Raw genomic sequence first — 19,144 nt, forward strand, 5'->3', positions numbered from 1 at the left:
AGCGACAGGTTTTTTGCAGTGCTGCAAAGACTACTTAGCAGATCTTCTACTTAATTATTGGTATCAGAATTGTAACCCCCAAATTTACTAAAGCATTCCAACTACGCAAACATAATCTATTTTATGAACATAATGCTGGCATGTTTTAAATAGCCGAAGCAAGATTTTCATCACTCTTTTCTTAGCAAGTATTATTCTAGGAACTGACAACTTTTCTTCATGTTATTTCCCCAGTGTTAAAGTGTCAGCCTCTAGCTACATGGCTTTTCACTTCTCTCATGCTTGACAGGGTATGAATGACCAACAGAAAACAAACTTGCACTTGCCAGGTTTCCATTAAACCTTCCCAAGTAAAGGCCATAGCACTTAAATCACAGAGAAACATTTAAAAGGATTAGAGATGAGACACACCTGATTGGAATGAAACTGGTTAGAGAAATAAAAGATCCCCACTCAAACTTGAAGTGAAAAATATTTATTTATGGCATGCAAAACTATAAAAATTACTAGGAAAACCCTCACAAGATACATTGCAGTAGCCAGACAAAAGCAAGCAAGTATTTTTAGTAATGCTTACTAGCAGTAAAGCACACAACAATAAGAAGCAGTGTTTGAGTATCAGAAAAATATTGTCCACTGGAGAAATACTGACAGGCAAGAAAAACTGTCTGTTCTCCAGAGTAGACAAGGTTGATCTTCAACCGGATGGGGCCGATATTGCACCTTCTCTAAACAACATGAAATATTGAAAGGAATGCTGGAGATACCATTCTAAAAGCTCTACTTGCTGCAATCATGCCAATCTGTAATAGAGAACTCAGGAAAGAGCTGCACTGCAAATCCTCTGAGGTGTTTTCTATTTACACCACAAGGCAGAAATCACATTAGTTGGGTCCTCACACTTCTTGTGCTTTTACAGTAAGTGAACAAACTCAGACTCAGGCTTTCTTTAAAAAAAGGTATTTGGTAAAATCCTGGCTAATGGGAACTTGAGAGAGAGACAGCAATTGTACTTCTGTCATGTAAGGAATAGCACAGTGTGACTTTTTTCAGTTGTCAGGAGGTAACACAGAGGCAAAAACTGCTGTATTTTGGAAGCCTGAGGAATAAAATCTCTTTTCCAAAAGAAAAAAAAACAAGCTGAAAACATTAACCCACTGCATTTCTCTAAGAAGACTCACAATAAAGTCCGCTACACAGTTCAACAACTACTAACTACGAATGACCCTCCTTCAGAAAACAAAGGACTACGAGGCTAGAAATTCAGCATTTCAGGAAGCCATTTCAGAAGCCTAGGAGTTAATATGCTTAAAGGGGTTTTTTCCTCCCTAGAGCAGTTAAATAATCAAAGAACATTTTATTATGTTTGCTTTTTTGTTTAAGACCAAAAAAGATTTTTCTAAATAGCACATTTTTCTGCGGCAGGACCTGAACATTTGCTGGAATCATTTACTAAAAAAGAGAATGTAGAGCACAAGTCTATCAGGCGTTTCTTCTATTGAAAAGACAGCTAAAAACCTCTGATATAACAAAGAACCACTACCCTGCTGTTTTCATTTCAGATGCTATGTATTACAACACTGCTTATTAGGGTACCTGGAATAAGAGTTACCTTTTCTAATTCACAGTGATTGTCCTGTGAGTTCAGTGGGAGCAGGATAACGTCACTGTTAATAAGAGCCTACTTGTTTGCAAGAATGAAATTCTGTTTAGGCTGAAAGGACACTTTATTTAAACTGATGATGAAATATTTGAAAAAAAAGAAGACTTTAGAAGAATGGCAGAATAAGATGAAAATGTGTTTTGGCTTACTGTTCTGTGTGTCAGTCTCAAGTGCTGCTGCAAAAAAGCAAATAAGATTTGTTACAACTTTTAATTTCATGGAAGAATTTTGGAAAACTATAATTCTGGGGAAGATTATTTTCTTAAAACTACCTTCATGCATACAGACTTAAACTTTTGCCCCGGTAATCTGGTAAGGACAGAATATAGGTCTTATTTCAACATTTTTTCCTCCTTAAAAAAGAACCCTTATCACTACACTCAACTTATGTTCATAAGTGATGGCAGAAATAGAAAAAAAAAGGATGCATGTACAATAAATGGATTATTTCTCAGTCTGAAGAACGCACTTGCAGGGTTTAAAACCTAAATAAAGGTTTCAATATGCATACAGTAAAAAACCCCCTCAGAAGGCAAAACCATTCTATGGTACTTATCCACATTTACCATCCTCCTGAACTATGCATTTAATAAACACACCTATTGAGGAGAAGAGACAGGAAAGGGAAAAAGGGACAGACTCCTCAATTTGCTCTAGTTTTTGAGCTATGATGTACCAAAGGCTCGTTACACACCTGACAATTCTAGGTTAGTGCTCCAAAGGAGATGTTTGGGCAAGGTGAAAAGAGGGAGGGACAGAGACTGAATACAACCCTAAGTGCCAGTGTATGGGATGGCTGGAAGATGGGCTGGTAGGCAAGGAGAACAAGGCTGACTTGCCAGTAGACAAGCAAGGAAAAAAACCCAATATCTTCATCTAAGAATAATTTCTGGAAACAAAATGTGTGAAGTTTGTGCTGCTCATTTTTATCCTGCTGTAACAAAGCTGGAGAAAGATAAACAACCCTGCAGTTTTAGCCAGCAGCTCTCCTACCACATGGATTGTTTACACCTCTGAGTGTGGCACAAAAGAAAACCATCTAGTCAGAGACCAAACTTGTCCACCCTGAGATATGTAATTTGAGCACAGACCATATTACAATTATCTATCAACAAACTCTGGTAGATTCTCCCTCTGTCATCTGGCTATTTATAAAGACTTAATGCATGAGACAACATACCCATCATATTGTGCACATATTTAAATTCTATAGTGAAACATACATAACAAACAGAGACAGCAATTTAAGAACACAGAACGAATATAGCATATGTACAATTTCCAAAAACTTAAATGTACATGGAAGATTAAAAAAAATGCAGACTCTATCCTCCTGAAGCTGATGGGATATTGCCATTGATTTCAGTGAGGTCAGGTTTACAGTCAGGTATTCTGCAATTTTCTTAAGCACCTGGGAGGCTCACTGCAAGGTAGTGAAATTTATGCATTGACAGTAACATAAAGAGTTAAAAATACATGTATGCTTTGGTTGTTCTCTTACAAATGCAACCAGCTATTAAGGAATGCTGCTCTAACACACGAGCGAGTAGACTCCATTTGTTAAAAAAAAGATTAAAATGGAAGTTGATTCTGCAACAGCATAAATTTCACTGTAGCACTTTACTTTTTAATTTAAGAAGAAAGAAGGATCACCATGTTTCCAATATTAACTCTTAAAGTGTGCAGACTAGCAAAATTCCATTTTCTGGGATGCTAAAGTGGACAAGGGGGAAAGAAATCACACTATTTAAGTCATCTCATCTCCACATAAGTGACTACAGCAACTATATAACGAAGACTTTATTTTTACTACCTGCTCATTACTTTTGATTTCTGAACCTCTGCCTCCACAAAGATTATCTTCATTATTGTTTGCACTCATCACACCGTTGCTTAATTCTGGTGGCCTAATTAGGTTTGATCCATGTCTGTTCCCACTGGGTTTTGTTGTTAATACCGAATCCATCTTGTTAAAATGTGGTACATAATTTTCATTTGACCCTTGAAAAGTTTCAGAACAGTCTTCCAACACCATGTAGTTGTCTAGCATTTTTGCTCCAGTAATTGACTGATTTGGGCCTTTTAGCATATCAGCTGGTTTTAGCACTTCAGAGGTAGCACCAGAAGAGTCTTCTTTGTGATCAGATGAAGAAAAACCTATCTTTTTAACATTGATAAGTGACATATGTTCTTCTAGATTCAAGCCAGACACTTGTGTGCATACACATGGTGCTTCTAAATGATGATCATCAACTTGGTGATTCTTTGATTCCGTTTCTGGTGGACTACTAACAGCAAACGAATTGAGATTTCCCTTTGAAAAAGCAACCTCATTATTATTGTCTAGAGGTAGTGACTCTTGTGTTACAAAGTGATTTTTCCTATCTAGTGGTCCACTGTTGGTAACAGAAGTGAAAAAGTTATTTGTATCTGCAAGTTCGAGTGGTAGCTTTGGAAAGGTTTTCATTTTTCTCAAAGAACCTTTCTTAAAAAGGCAATCTCTCTCCAGGTCAATAACACAGGATTTGATATCCAAAGCAACACTAGCAAAAGTGTCAGTATACACTGTGTGTTTATCCTCTTCTTTGCTCTTTTCAGTTTGAGTTGCAAGTTGTGAATGTTGAGTTTTCTCATTATCCAGATCAATTTGCATTTCCTTTAAACCACTTTCTCTGCCAGTCACCATGGTAACTACAGAAGAGTTGTTATGACAGGCAGTCGTCACCTCTTCCACTGCAGACGAATCACCTGCTATGTTGTTTTTCTCATTTGAATATAATTTAGATCCCAAACTCCTCTGACACATTCTTCCCTTCCACATGTTATCACAGACATCTAGATACAAAAACAGATGCTTATATTAAACGTGTATTAAACCTCCTAATCTCTCCTTGTAAATCTTTACACTGCTTTTTCTGCCATTGCTGTTACATATCTTTAGTATGTTACACAAATTCTCAATTTCTGAACAAATCACTTTTAATCATAAGGGACACTTCAAACACATTATGTTAATTAAGAGTTGCATGTCCCTGTTTCCCCATCACCAATCTACAAATATTGAATTATGATTTGTTGTAATCTAGAAAGGAACCTCTAACAGGAGATCTGTCAAACACAGTCTTTGAAAAATCATTAGATATGTCAGGCAATCTGAAGTTTTAGACTAAATACATTTTACTGTTACCTTGAGAAGCACCAAATGATTCAATTGAAAGAACTCTTCTTCCAACAGCAGACAAGCTTCGACAAATATTACTTGATGAAGCAATCTTGATTTTTTCTTCACATAATGACAAAATGCTCTGGAGAAAAAGAATGTTAAATACTTATTTAATAATGAATATATTTGTGAATTTCAACTAACATGAATGATGTTAACTCCCACAGTACATCTGAATTTATATGATGCTACATTGGAGGTCTTTCTTCTCCAATACTTTACACCGCGTGTTTCTATTATGTGGTTGAATTAATTTCTTGTTTTTACCATGGGCTATTATGAAGTCATTTAATACAATTCACATTTTAGCCTACAGTTAGAACATCAAGAACAACTGATAAAAATTATCTTAAATGTTATCCTTTATGAATAACATAGTGAAAATGCAAAAAGCTAGAGTGCTGATTACTTTTTTAAACAGCCAATGCTTTGCTTGAATTCAGCAACACAGGCAGGATGATGAATGTTTTTATTACTGAAATTACATTAAAATTAAATGCTGAATCTTTTAAAAACTGCAAAATACAATTATCTAAAAAGCAATATTCCCAGTTAGAAAAAGCAATCATTATCAGATCACAAAAAGTAACCATACTTCATATCTCTAATCTGCAGCCTGGGCACTATTTGATGGCATTAGCATTGGTCTCACACATAATTAACTACAGATATTCACACATTTAAAAACCTGCCCCTTTGGGCAGGATGTAGAAGAGAGCTGCCTTTCCAAATACATCCCACCATTTCCTCAGTAACTGCTCCTAGATAAACACAGGTGAGACCTCATACAGCTCTCTTTCTGCAAAGTATTGATCATAGGTACTATACCAATTAGAATATACTCTATCAGTTCAGGAAAATGAAACACCCACACCCTCCTCTCCCCACTGCCTCCCCCCTCTCCCCCCCCAAAAAATTACATTCTCATAGTCTGCAAAAACATTAAACTTTTGCACATTAATGTCAAATAACTATCAGGTAATCAACATTTAGAATGTAAATTCTTTGAAAACATCAGCATGAAAAATCCTATAAAGCTTCAAATTCTTTCTAACAGCTAAAGATAAAATAAGAGGCTAAATGGAATAAAATACAAAATCCAATAAAGTTATCTGAGCCTTTATGTATTTATAGAAAAACTAGCTAGTAGTAATGCTTTGAATAACACTGCTTTGAACATGCCAAGGAATTGAAGCTTTCTGGGGCAGGTCCCTACATCCCCTTCTTAAATGCAATCCCATTATCACAAAAATTTCACAGCATAATGCCCGTGCTTTTATTTCTAATGACAATCTGTCTCTCTGCAAACCAAATAGTAAATGGGAAGAAAACAGTTAATGAGAAAATTTAGATGCATCAGTGTATTCACGCAATCTTCTTAAAAATCCAAGCACTGTCAAACATCTACTTTCAGGTTGTATATCCAGTAGAGTGGGAAAAAGGATGAATTTCTGCAGAGTCAGAGAAGACCTCAGCTTTCTTGCAAAACCTGAGCATACTGCTTATCAAGATCATCTTGATAATTACAGAGATTAATGAGATAAATAGAGATTAATGAGCACACATACAGAAGTATTAGTATCAACTTTTTTAAAACAAAAAATTATGTAGGGCTGTTTTACCTCAATATCTGGCCTATTTTCAGGATTCTCTTCTTGCATTTGTTCCAGTAGAGTGTGCAGATCTTGTCCAAATTCTGATTCTGTCTCAGGTTCTACAATATATTCTATTGCTGCTTTCAGGGTTGCACCCAAAGAATAGATGTGTGCCTGCATGAATTTTAAAAAAAGACATTAAATATGTTAACAATTCTTTACGTCCTGCCACAAAAGCTTCAAGATCATACAAGCTTACACTCTTTTCAAATTTAACGTTAACAGTTTACTGGAAAGGTGGTCTAACTTAAACATGATGAACAAAACCAGCTTCAGACCTGCTTTGGGGGATGTACTTGCTGCAAACAAAAGGAAATCTTGTATGGTCCTATTAGAACTCTTTTTTCCCCTCATCAATAACCAGTATTACAAGTATTATACCAGGCTACAATTAAATATAAAACTGAGAAACCTGTGTTTGTGTAAGTATTGTTTAAGTTAAAAGCATGCTAAAAAGTTTGATTGAAGGGAGACTGAAGTGACATTCCTCTTAGCAGGGAAACAAAACAAAATATTTGAAAAAAGCCCTTTTCTATATAGCAATATTTATGAGTGCTATCAAGCATAAAGGAGCAGAGAAAATACGGTATAATATCACTTATCACTGAAGACACTTATGAAAGTTTTTAAAAATACTCCATGTTTTCCACCTCTGCTTCTCTCAAAGCCCACATCCTCGTGATGGGTTAGGGCTAGGTGAACCAGCAACTTTTTAAAATCTAGTGCTAATGCAGTAGACTTCCCACAAAATACAGTTACCTCTTCATTTTAGAAGTATCTTGCTTCTTGGGGAAAAAACAAAAAAGAAAAAAATTTAAAAATACTTTTTCGGATCTGCTTAAGCAATAGTATTTTATCCATGATGGCCTGTATTTTATATTCCGTTCATAGAACAGATTTATAAAATGTATAAAATTTATAAGCAAATATAAGTGCAAGTTTGGATAAACATTTCAATGGTGATGCAGCATAGCCAGGAATTCAAATGTACTAAACACTGCCCTCTGAGGTTTACAGATACACACATAAATAGAATAATGACTGCACTTGTACATTAAATTGGTTTTAATGCCTTTGCTACATACTTTACCATGTCTTATCTTGGAGAGAAGACAGACTTGAGGGTCAAAAGTAATTTCCTTCCTCCACCCACCCCTAACTTTATCATTAAGGTGTGTTTTTGTCTCTAATTGTATGAATTGTACTTTTTCCACAGGTATGCTTTTAGATTTACTTTTTAGTGAGGTAGGACACCTCCATGAAGGGATGTGTAACACCACCTATCAGGAAGAGCTGTGTATGTGAGACTGGACAATTCCTCTCTTCCCCTCTCCCCTCCATGCCATCCCCAAACCAAGAACACATAAACCAGTGCTGGTTGCTGGCTCTGAAGCTTTGATTTATTTTTGGGACACATCAAGATTACGACAAGTGTCAGAAAAGCAGACTATATGCCATCTGATCTAGACAGAAAAGATATTTTTTTTCCAATGCAGTAATTCCAGTCTCAAGTTCTTCACAGTTATACAACTTCCTCATTAAGCAGAAGAGGTAACTGAAGAGTTTTGAGAATCTCAGAGGAACTAAGACAAGAACTGTTGTGATTTTTATTTTGATTTAGTAGAATGAAAGCTATTCATATATTCCAAAAGTAAGGGTTACTTTCCCCCCGGCCCAGCTCCCTGGGCCACATAAACTACCATTACCCCCTCAGGGGCAGCAGCCCTACTGAACCACATCCTTCACAGAGCAGAATGATGTTTTGTTTTTTGTAAGATGAAACAGACCACGTTGGTAAAAGGATACAAAACTATGAAGCTTGAGCAAATAGTCCACTAACAAGGTGATGGAAAAAGACTGAAGTAAGACCTTTTTTTCCCAAATCACTAAAAATTGCTCTGTTAAGGTACTTCCTTTCCTCTGACATGCAAGAAAACTAGTTTTGCAGATGGCCATTTTAAGCACCATAGCTTGTAACTAATTTCTGTGTTAAAACATTTACAGGGAATGTGGACACCTTTTTCAACTTGAAACTTTCTTTCATGTAAATCCCTCTTTTACCTTTCCCCTCTTGTAGCTCCCCAGACACCACCACCATCACCCCACAAATAAAAGGGGAAAGAAAACCCAGCTATTTAATCAATTTCCCGAGCTGGAGTAAATATGGATAATATTTAAGGTAATCCAACGTAACCTTGTGTCCTAATGGAGTAATGAGAAAATGCGTTTACGATCATCCACTAGGTGGGGCATTCCACAAGTTAATGCATCAAAAAGCTTCTACTTAACTGCACAGCTGGGCTTGGGAAGAAAATTTCACTTCCTGGGAGAGAAGAGCAAAATGGGTATATGCAATAAATAAAGCAAATTCCTGAGTATAAAATACCTAATACTTACTAGAAGTGACTGCTCTCAATGAAAACAATCTCAAAAGTGAGCTAAAGACTACTCAGCCTGCTCTATGGAGAGTAACAAATAAGAAAGGGTGGCAAAAAACTTTTCTTCTGGGACTGAATTGGCTGTTAGGAATTTTATTAAATAATTAAGAGGTCTTTTTTTCCTTAATTTCTGAAAAAAAAACCAAACAAAACCACTACCACAAAAAGAAACAAAACCAAAATCCAACAAAACACTCCCCCTCAAGAAAACCCCTCACACTCACTTATTTTAAATGCAGATAAGGAGAAAAGCTGTTTGAATTATGAGCATTTTTCATTACAGGGTAATAATTTAATAGCTGATAAATAGCACGCATTCCCAGAGAGATCCAAAAGAAAAACCAAACAAACCCAAAGCAATCTCTTCAAAACTGCTAAGGAGGCTCAGAAGCTAAAGACTAAATGTCACTTGTTACAAAAATATATAGACCATGCCAGCAAGACTGCACCACAGTGTCAGCTTCAGAAAGGATGGGAGGAAAGGGAGGAAGTCACATTAGGAAACCAGCTCTCCAGATTTGGTCCTAGAGAATGAATATCCTCTTAGCCCAAAGCCAGCAAACATAACAAGAATTGCAGGTAAACCATTATGGTATGCATTACTGGGAAGGCCATTATGAAAATAATGTGCCCTTTAACAATCCCAATGGCAACAGCAAAAAAAAAAAAATGTTTGAAGAGAGTAATTATGATTTGAGGTAACAGAAGTCCTTCCTTCAGCAACATGCTGAAACAAGGGAACTCACATATTCCAGAGAAAATTTTGAAGGTCACGATCATACAAGTAGCTTCAAATCAAAATAACTTTTAGTACTAGAGTGGTTTCTAAGACACAAAGGCATAAGAAGACAAAAAATCCCAAAAAGGTAATTCAAAAGGTGAAGATACTACATTTTTTTTTAAATGATCAGGCTAAGCACTGGAAGCACTTACCAAGGGCAAGGAAAGCTTCTGCCATCATGTTATAATTCTATAACATAATTGGAAAATATTCCAAAAGGCTTCTCTAAGTTCTACTTAAAAGTTACTTGCCTTGCTGCATGTCATTTTATAATCATTTAACACCAGAGGAAGTGAAATCAGAGAACAATAATGATCTGCTCTAGTTTTAAAATCTGCCAATCAAAACATCAGGAGAGGAAAGAAAAGCTCCAAGTCTACATAGAGAGCATGACAGAAGCGTTGTTGTATTACTGCTTGACAAAGCTAAAGAACTGAACTTCTCCAGAAACTCCCATTTGCAGACAAACACTACAGGAAAAAGCTGACAAAAGAGCTTTTGAATAGCGACTGCACAAGCATGTAGCAATTACGAATAATGGCCATTTATATTCTGTATTGAGATTGCACCAAGTTCAGAATTGTAGGTCTTCCAAAGCACTGAAAAAGACAGGCCATAATACAACCAATACTTCCTGAAAAATATTTCTGACTAAATGACAAGTTATAGAAATTGTGTAATTGGTTTTGACATTCTTAACTGACCCTTATTTTACTTTGCGCATTTCTCTCTTTTTTTACTGAGATTGCACAGATATAGCTACTTCCACCCTTTCACAATTCAAGGCATTTAAGGGTTCCATAAAAGAAAGCTTCAGTGGGATATTAAACCTCAAAGTTTTATAAAGAAATTCAAGGCAATGCTTTGAAAATTACTACTGAGAGAAAACATTTAATATTTACCTATGTCATTTTTCTATGTAGTCACTCTAAAATGCACTATTTTTATGCAAAAGAAAGTCAGTAATATTCCTTAGTGAGAAAATTAAAGGGAAATTGGTCTATTATTTTCAATACTTTCCCTCATTACAAATGGACTAAATGCCTTTCTGCATAATTGTAATTACTGGAAGGTGTTGTATTAAAAATTAGCTCTATGTTCATTTGGCACTCTGGATACCTTGGTAATTAGTCTGCAGAGTGTGCTAGAAGTGCTCAGCCACTGTAGACTATTCACAAAACATACAGTCCAGCTTGAAGCGGTTAACAAATACTGGAATGTGCAGTTTGTCCCTTCTAACTACAGTTAACCTTGCCTGAAAAAAACTTGGTCCCCAAAAGACTTCTAAAAAAATGGGGCCCAAAATGCATCTACAGGTCAGATTTTCTCACGGCCAAAGTCTGCAGGTATTCTAACTCTCAAATTGTCTTTTAACTAACCTAGCAAAAGTAAGTGAAAGCTTTCAAGTTTGTATATGTTGTTAGGCAAACATCAGGTCATCAGTTTATATTACATGGCACAAGCAAGGCTTTGTTACCTAGTCCCTGCATTTTACTCGTTCTGGCTCCTGGGGACCTCTATTTGTATCATCCAGTTTGAACTGAGAAACACTACTTGGGAAATTAACCTAATCTAAGTTTTACAGTTGCAGGCTTCTTGTTTGTAACAGTTCATGCCAACTGTTTATTTCCATTAATTTGTCTAAGCGTTAGCCACATGCAACCTTTTTTGCATCTATGTTTTGCAGCAAGAATTTCCACATTTTACAGCATAAAAAGGCAGTATTTTGTTTGAATCCACCCATGTACATCTCATTGTTGCCACCAACTTCTTCATTTCTGAGAGCTGACACACACTCCATGGCTGCTGCCACAGCACACCTCACAGATTTCTAGCAGAGCTTCTCCCTCAGGGCATTGTCCTCCAGCTAAAGAATATTATGTGAAGTAACTGTTTCTTTTACGAATGCTGTTTCACCATCTGGTCCTGGAAATTTATGTTATTGCTAATTTTGTCAGGTTGGTCACTAGTGTATTCTGACACTTTTAATTGAGCCAAATTTTTGATAATTCTCCATAAAGAAGACTTCCAATGTATGAAGCTATTGAAGGTCCTACAAGATTAAAACATGTTCAAAAAATGACATAGCTTTTTGGCTATAGCTTTCTTTGAAAAACTCTTTTGTATCTTATTCATTTGCAAACATTGCAGACTTTGGGTAGCATTTCTGTGTTTTGAGAGATTTGAAAAATATCAAGTTTTCATTCTTTTGTAAGTTTTTTTCATACTTTTTGACTAACCTCAGGGGTTTCTTTTCAGGTCTTCTTTGACAGAAGATTTTTTTTTAAATAAATCATAAGATACATTTACAACAGTCTCTGTGCACCTGCGAACATTATTTTAACAGCAACAGATTTGGTTTTCCATATGGCTCTGTTGATTGTTGTCCATAGAGCAATTTGCCAGCATCTATAGTAGTAATCACGTTGAAAAGGAATACTGTCCATTCAAATCTATACCCAGAAATGAAGAAAAAAAAATACAAATTTTTCAAATGGACCTCAATACAGTTTCAAAAAGCTGCTGTTACTTTAACTGCTGTACTAAAGACAGATGTATCTTAAGCCATTGACTCTTATCTCAGTAAAGATTAATTTTCTTCTTGGAAGTCACATGAAGATGAACATGCCCAGAATCTTGAGCAAATTTAAACCATCTATTTGCAGGAAATTACTCAAGTATTTGCAATGTGAAGAAACAAATTAAGAACAGATTTCTTACACTTCCATCCCACTTTTAGGCTCCCTTAATCACGAAGATCAGGCACCCCAACACGGATGAGTAGCGCACCAATTGACTCCTCTCCTGCATGACTGAATAAGTATAATTATGGCAGGTAAGGAAAAATGCTGAAAAAGAAAACCCTGCTGAAGACCTCAGAGGTTTAGATAGCAAAAGTTACTCACATTTATCTTTAAAGCTTCTTGAACAATGGTTTTTTAAAAAAACTCCCTTTGAAATGGAGTTTCAAGTGTCACAGCTCTCCTTATGATTTACCAGCCATTAACCTCCTTACTTTTAAGTTACTTGCCGTAGGTAATTAATTTATCACTTAATTAAGGTAGCACAACTTATTCCCTGTAGGCATAGAAACAAGGAAGCCTGAGAAACAGTTATATGCATGCTGAGCAGACTGCCTCTGTCTTCTCTCAACTGTGTAGGATTTTTTTTTTATTTTATAGCAAATACAATATTAGTCATGGTACTGAAGTATGTTATTAAAAAAAACCCTACTCTTAAACCTTAGAGACGGTGCCTACTGGTAAAGTCTGTCACTCTGAGTAATGCATTCACATCATTCTGTATTGAGGGATACTTATTACAGATTTTGGAAGTAAAAAACTGAATTGCAGCACTTTCATATGGGCCAATACACTAGAATACCATCCCAGTTCTTTTACCATGACACGAATCAATGACATCCAGACTCTGACGTGTAAAATATTCATTACTGTACAATAACCAGTTAACTCTTCCTTAACAAAATAACCTATGAGATTTCTATTTTTTTCCCCATCAGGATCATATATAAGATAAACTGCAAAATGTAAAAAGCTGGTGAGACACTTCTGTATTTACCTCTCTGCATAATATCTTGTTACGACAACATTCCAAACACCAATTTTCACAGAACAGCTGGAGGTGACAGAAGCAACCAAGGTAGGTAGCTCTCATTGTATACTACAGGAATGTAAACATTTTGGTGAGGGAGGGTTGGGGGCTGATTTTAGACTGGTTATGTTTTTAGTTTGATTGTTTCATAGGGAATGTTTTCTGCAGAAACAAACCTTGCTCCTTCTCTACTTGAGCACAGAAGCAGTATTACAGTTGAGAGAAAGGAGAAGTTTGTTGGGGTTTTTGGTTGTTTTGTGGGGCTTTTTTTTCTTTGTTGTTTTGTTTGTTTGTTTGGGGATTTTTGTTTGTTTGTTGGCTTGTAGTTTTAATGGTTTTTTCATTTGGGTGGGGTTTTTTCCCTGTTTTTGTTTGTTTGTTTTGTTTTTAGACTTGGTGAAAGGGCTGAAAAGTTCAAGAATCCTGGAGTATGCATACACAAAGAGATTAATTCACAACCTGTTGCAAGGTTATCTAAGAAAACTTAAGTCACACTAAATACATTTCCCAAGAGACACTATCCTCAGCTTCAAAAGCATGTTCACAGTTATTCCGCTAAGGTTTCCTAAAATGCTGTAACTAAAGACAGTGACATGTGAGTGACAACCATTTTGTCACAATCCTGAAGGCTCTGTTGACTAAATCTCAACAACCTAATCCTCTACAACCATCTGATTCACAGGGGAAACTGAAATAGTCTTGAAACTTTATCTGGAGATTAGGAAGGCATCTACCATCTATTTCTAAGTCAATCATTTCCTGAACCTTTCAGAAATAGTGGTATTTATAGATGTTCTCATACAGTGGTGAAATGGCTCTATCTTCAGTTTGTGCAAATGATAAAAATTAATTGCCATTGTTTCAGGGAGCATAAATTATCCAGATTGACAGTAGCAATGATCTTTTAGTGACCTGAATATCCACATAAAACAGACATAAAATTAATGAAAGAGGAGTCTTTTGATAAAAAGTAATGATAAGGAATAATTCCACATTGCTGTTAAGGGTTTGGGATTACATATCAACAGCATTGTTAACCATTCTAAGGAGTAAATTATGGAAATGAGTGGAAAGGACCAGAGAAAAGTAAGTTCTGCAAGTAAGACCAGTATGATGATGGATCCAGCAAAGAAATGAGTTTGAATGGGCAGCACCAGAAACTGACAGATAATGATACGAAGACTAAAGAAGATAACTTCATCCACAGCTGAGAAAGTATCAGCATCAATGAGTTTACACGGAAGAGGATGGAGACAAACCACTAATCCAAAACACTTGTGCATCTTCAGCATTAAGAAGCCCAGAGATTTATGACACTGTGCATGTGTAACAGGAGAAAACAACCTCTTCTCTTTGCCATAATTTTTTGCCCATGATGGAAGCTATCCACAAATTTATCCAACACAACCCTTCAGGCTACAAAGAAAGTAAATTCCAACAAAAAAGACACCCGTTTTAAAAGAGAACACAAAGTTCTCTCTTCACTCTCAATCTTTTCCAAACAAAAATTCTTAAATAAGATAATTTAAAAATTATTTTATACATCAGGGCATAATCTTCAGAAATCTTAGGGAAAAAATTATATATCTTAACTTGAATAATGCCAAGACCTATATGACAACTTTGCAACCCCAACTTCAGGACTAAGCAACAAGCTGTAGGTTTTTGAGGCAACCAAATTATAAACTTAAAGATAGCCTATGCATTAAAAGGAAAAAAAAAACCTACTGATGTAAAAAAAATTCCATTGGCCTCATTCTTGCTTTTGTTAACTTTGTGTAAAGCATCTAAAGGGTGTTTGCTCAGTCATAAGTTCCTGAAAGGGACCTCAACTGGGATGGTGATGTAAAACTAAGAACAGGAAGATTCCATTTTCTCTTCTATAGCACAGTAGAGACAGACATAACAAATGAAAGTAATTTATTTTTGTCTCTGAAGGAAAAGACAGCTTTAAATAACGCTCAGAAGATCGAATGGTTTAGACTACAGGAGGAGATAAGTTACCATTTGCTGATGACAAGCCTTGCTGCTGTTAGATAGAATTAGTCTCAAAGGGAGGCTACATGAAACTAAGGGAAACAGAATTGAAGAAAAAAGGCACTAGGTGTTTCAAAAGACTTGCTTCCCTCGTCAGATAAACACAAAACCAAAAACCCATCTAGGAGAACATATAAAAGTTTTCTTTTTTCATCCTGCATTGAGAGCAAAAGAAAAATAGAACAATAGAGATAATCTCACAGTATTCAAAGCTACTGCTTTAAAAGACTAGCAAAGTCACAAAGACAAGACTTCCTTTATACTGTCTGCTGTTTGGATTTGGGAGAAAGATGAAGGCTTTCACATTTAGAGAAGGACCAACAGCTGAGACATGAGCACTCGGTTAGTGATGATCAGGTACTGAGAAATACTGCAGCATAAAACTGTCTGCTGAGTTTTCTCCAGTAGACCTGACATATATATATATATATATATACACACATACGTACAGACATCCACCCCCTAAACCTTTCTTTATCTATTCTGCAGAACATTATGTTTCATTTGAAACTTCAACCCATGCATTTATATGTACACAAAATATTCGTATGTATACTGCATTTATCACTCCAACTGCCTTGTCATATTTCATAGGAATAAGCTGTATGAATCTTAATAATTTAGTGTTCAAAAACAATGTAATAACATTTTATTTTGTATCTTTTCGATTTGCAGCATTTCTACCACTTCATATACATTTGTTTATTTTTAAGGTTGCTGAAATAGTTGGACTTTTTAAAAATATACTATAAATCAACTACAACCCACTGAGAACTGCAAGTTGATGGTCATGACATTCTAACAAAGATAGCGACAGCATTCAGCCTCTTCCAGCTGTGATTCTCTCACAGGTGAGAGATCAGCACACCCCCCTCCTGTCCTGATAGATAAAAGCAAGAACAAGCTCTAGATGAGAAAAAGAGGCAATGTGAACTTCACTTTCTTCCCCTTCACTAACCCATCCTTCTCTTCAAGATAGTGCTTAACTCTGTATCACTTTTTCACTTCTTTTAATTTCTGAAGGTTTTCATCCTGCTGCACACTGACGCTTCTGAACTACTGCATCTTATCACCTCCAAATACTGAAATAAGTCATTAACAGAAGTATTATCCAATCTCCCTTAGATTAAAAAAAATAGACAAGAGTGAAAATTCACTGATTTCTATTACAAAGGTTCACTAGAACAAGCAAAACTGAATAGCCACATTATTAAAAGATTATAAATGCAAGCTCACACATGGTGGACATCGGTCCTTCATCTCACTGAAAGCTCATATCTTAGAAATGTGGTGTTCCACATCAATGAACCTCTGTGTGAGACTCAATGGCAGTTTTGTGATGCAGACAAATAGCTATTTGAAACTGGTTTGAGACAGCCAATGTTTTTAACCTGAGGCAATCTTGTATTGTAGTGATAGAAGTAAGGCTATTAATGAACTCAACAATATTTAACTATTCATGTTGAGCCTCCCATTGGTCAAATTTCGCAAGTCTAACACTGTACTGCTCAGGGCAAGAAAATTAAATAGGAACCATTTTCGTCAGGAATAAGGCTGAAGTTCTTCCTATTTAGAAGGCAAAATCAGGGCAAATTTTAGAAGACGCCTCAAATAAGTATTTTTGCATCTCAGCCTCTTCCTGTCTTTGAAGAACAGAAAAATTCACATTCTTTGTTGTTCTCTACAGTATGATGAGTAGAAAATTATAAAATTAGACACTAGCATTTATAATCCAGATGTCCCTAATGGACTTCTAGCTCAAGATTCAGTGAGAACAAAGACATGGTCAATACTTGCAATAGCAAATTCAGGCACAACTTCCAGCTTAGAGGAAAAGCAGAAACTGAGATATTTCCATCAATGTACGCAAATGACAGCTTCAGTCATCTGAAAACTTACAGAGCATAGTTATATCACATGCCTGCATCAGGAAAAGAAGTGCAAATGATACTAAGTGTACTGTACAGAAATTCACCTTTTCTTGGCAGTTACAGTATGGATCACATATAAAGTGTAACTCCTATTCTCTCTCTCTCCTTTCAGCACCAGTTCTTAACAGTACATTTACTAGAGCACAATGGTAATAGAAGTCTTTAAGGAGATAGCACAGTTAGAGAAAAAAAAATAACATGAACAGATAAGCAGGAGATTCTCTGTTTTAGTTCAGTGCTGTCCTAGAGCCCAGCAGTACCTGCTTGGCTGCCTGTCTTTGTACTGCAACCACGCAAACACCTGGAAGAGGAGAACATCCCAGAACTAACCTATCCAATGCCACTCCAACTACTTAGCAACACAGTGATTTCAAGGTCTCTTCAGTTGCTCAGAAACTGCAATCCTTCCTCCAAGCCCAGAGGATGGACCTGTGGCAGCACTAAAGTCACCATGGAAAGTTCAGCTGCACTTCACTGTCAGTACCACAAGCACCTTTCACAGCTAATTCCTTCTTAACCATGTTTCTCTCTAAAAAGTCTATTTTACACCTGATCCTGAAACTGAAGGGCTGGTTTTCACCTTCCAACTCTCAGCAGTAACAGAAGCTGGTGCTATTATTCCTACTTAACAAATGGAGAACAGGTCAAGAAAGAAGGCACAAGTCTAAAACCAACCACATGAAATCAATTAATTTTCAGTCTTGTGCATTGTCATTTGGACAAAGCTTTAGATCTCTAGCTACTTGAAATTCCAACTAGAAACTGACATCTTTAATAGTGTTGTTTCAGACACCAGGACAGTAATGCATTTCAATCTGTTTCCTGTGTCTATTACCCTTGTGTGCTTGTGAGTGCCAGCTAAGTTTAGCAACTAATTAGGCTGGAGTCACAATACCATTAGAGGTCTGGATCAGTAATTCACCAAGCAGGAAACAAAACATCTCTTGTTGAAATAACTGTAGCTTTAATTGAAGGCTTTTTTAAAGAAGAGTTTAAGGGGAAGAAGTCATCCAGTAGCCATACAGACCTCATTGTGTGCATCCATTTTAGAAGCCACAAAATAGGTCGCAGTCAAATCAAGCAAAACCTCTGGCTGACATAACTATTTTAAATCAGCCAAGCTTTGACACTAGAGTAACAGCTATCAAAGATCATCCTGAACATAAGTAGTAGTTCCAAAACCAATTTTTTTCTCTTTCTCAATATTGAAATCAGGCAGTTTCAATACAAACATTACTTGCCATTGTTCTAAACAAAGCAGACCAAGCAGCTGCAAAACTCCAACAAAGAAGAACCAAGTCAAGTCATCACCTAGGAAGGAGCAAGCAGTTAACACAAGACACTTGACACCCCTGTATAAAGGGCAGCTTATTGTAATTAAAGGACTTCATAACACTGAGAAAACACAACGGGCCAGGAGATGTATACAAAGCACTACTATTCTGCTATTGCAATAGCAAAAGGTTGTAACAGGGGTAAGGGGATAGACAAAAGTTTCAATACTTTTGGAAAAGACAAGAACTTGAAGTATTAACACCAGGAAGGAAATGGCCAACTTGGAAAGATTACAGTATTATAAAACCCTTTAAACAAGTACACAAGCATTAACCTACTTGAGGTCTTGGAATCTGCAAAAGTAAAAACAAGCAGAGATCACCACGGAATCCTTGGCAGAAGTTGGTCTGGTACTAAAGCACTTAAAAATTCAACCAAACTCTACACATGGTAAGAAGTAAAGCTTTGAAAGTTCCACAAATAGTCTGAATCCCATAAATGGCTGACCAATTGCACACAAATTCCAGAG

At 36.3% G+C, this 19,144-nt stretch overlaps 1 protein-coding gene across 4 annotated transcripts in view; it reads right to left on the reverse strand.

Moving 5' to 3' along the window:
• The window catches only part of KNDC1 (kinase non-catalytic C-lobe domain containing 1), a 57,016-nt gene that overhangs the window by 27,718 nt on the left and 10,154 nt on the right, over positions 1–19,144 (reverse strand). For 3 of the 4 annotated variants that reach the window (XM_030951172.1, XM_030951170.1, XM_030951173.1), the window contains 4 exons: positions 6,509–6,655; positions 4,851–4,968; positions 3,477–4,498; positions 1,813–1,839 (listed from right to left, as the gene is read on the reverse strand). In XM_030951172.1, coding sequence (XP_030807032.1) covers positions 1,813–1,839; positions 3,477–4,498; positions 4,851–4,968; positions 6,509–6,655 — 1,314 coding nt within the window. The remainder of the gene's footprint in view (positions 1–1,812; positions 1,840–3,476; positions 4,499–4,850; positions 4,969–6,508; positions 6,656–19,144) is intronic. The other variant, XM_030951171.1, reaches the window with a different exon arrangement.

This window comes from Camarhynchus parvulus, chromosome 6, assembly GCF_901933205.1.
Source record: "Camarhynchus parvulus chromosome 6, STF_HiC, whole genome shotgun sequence".
Lineage (NCBI taxonomy): Eukaryota > Metazoa > Chordata > Aves > Passeriformes > Thraupidae > Camarhynchus > Camarhynchus parvulus.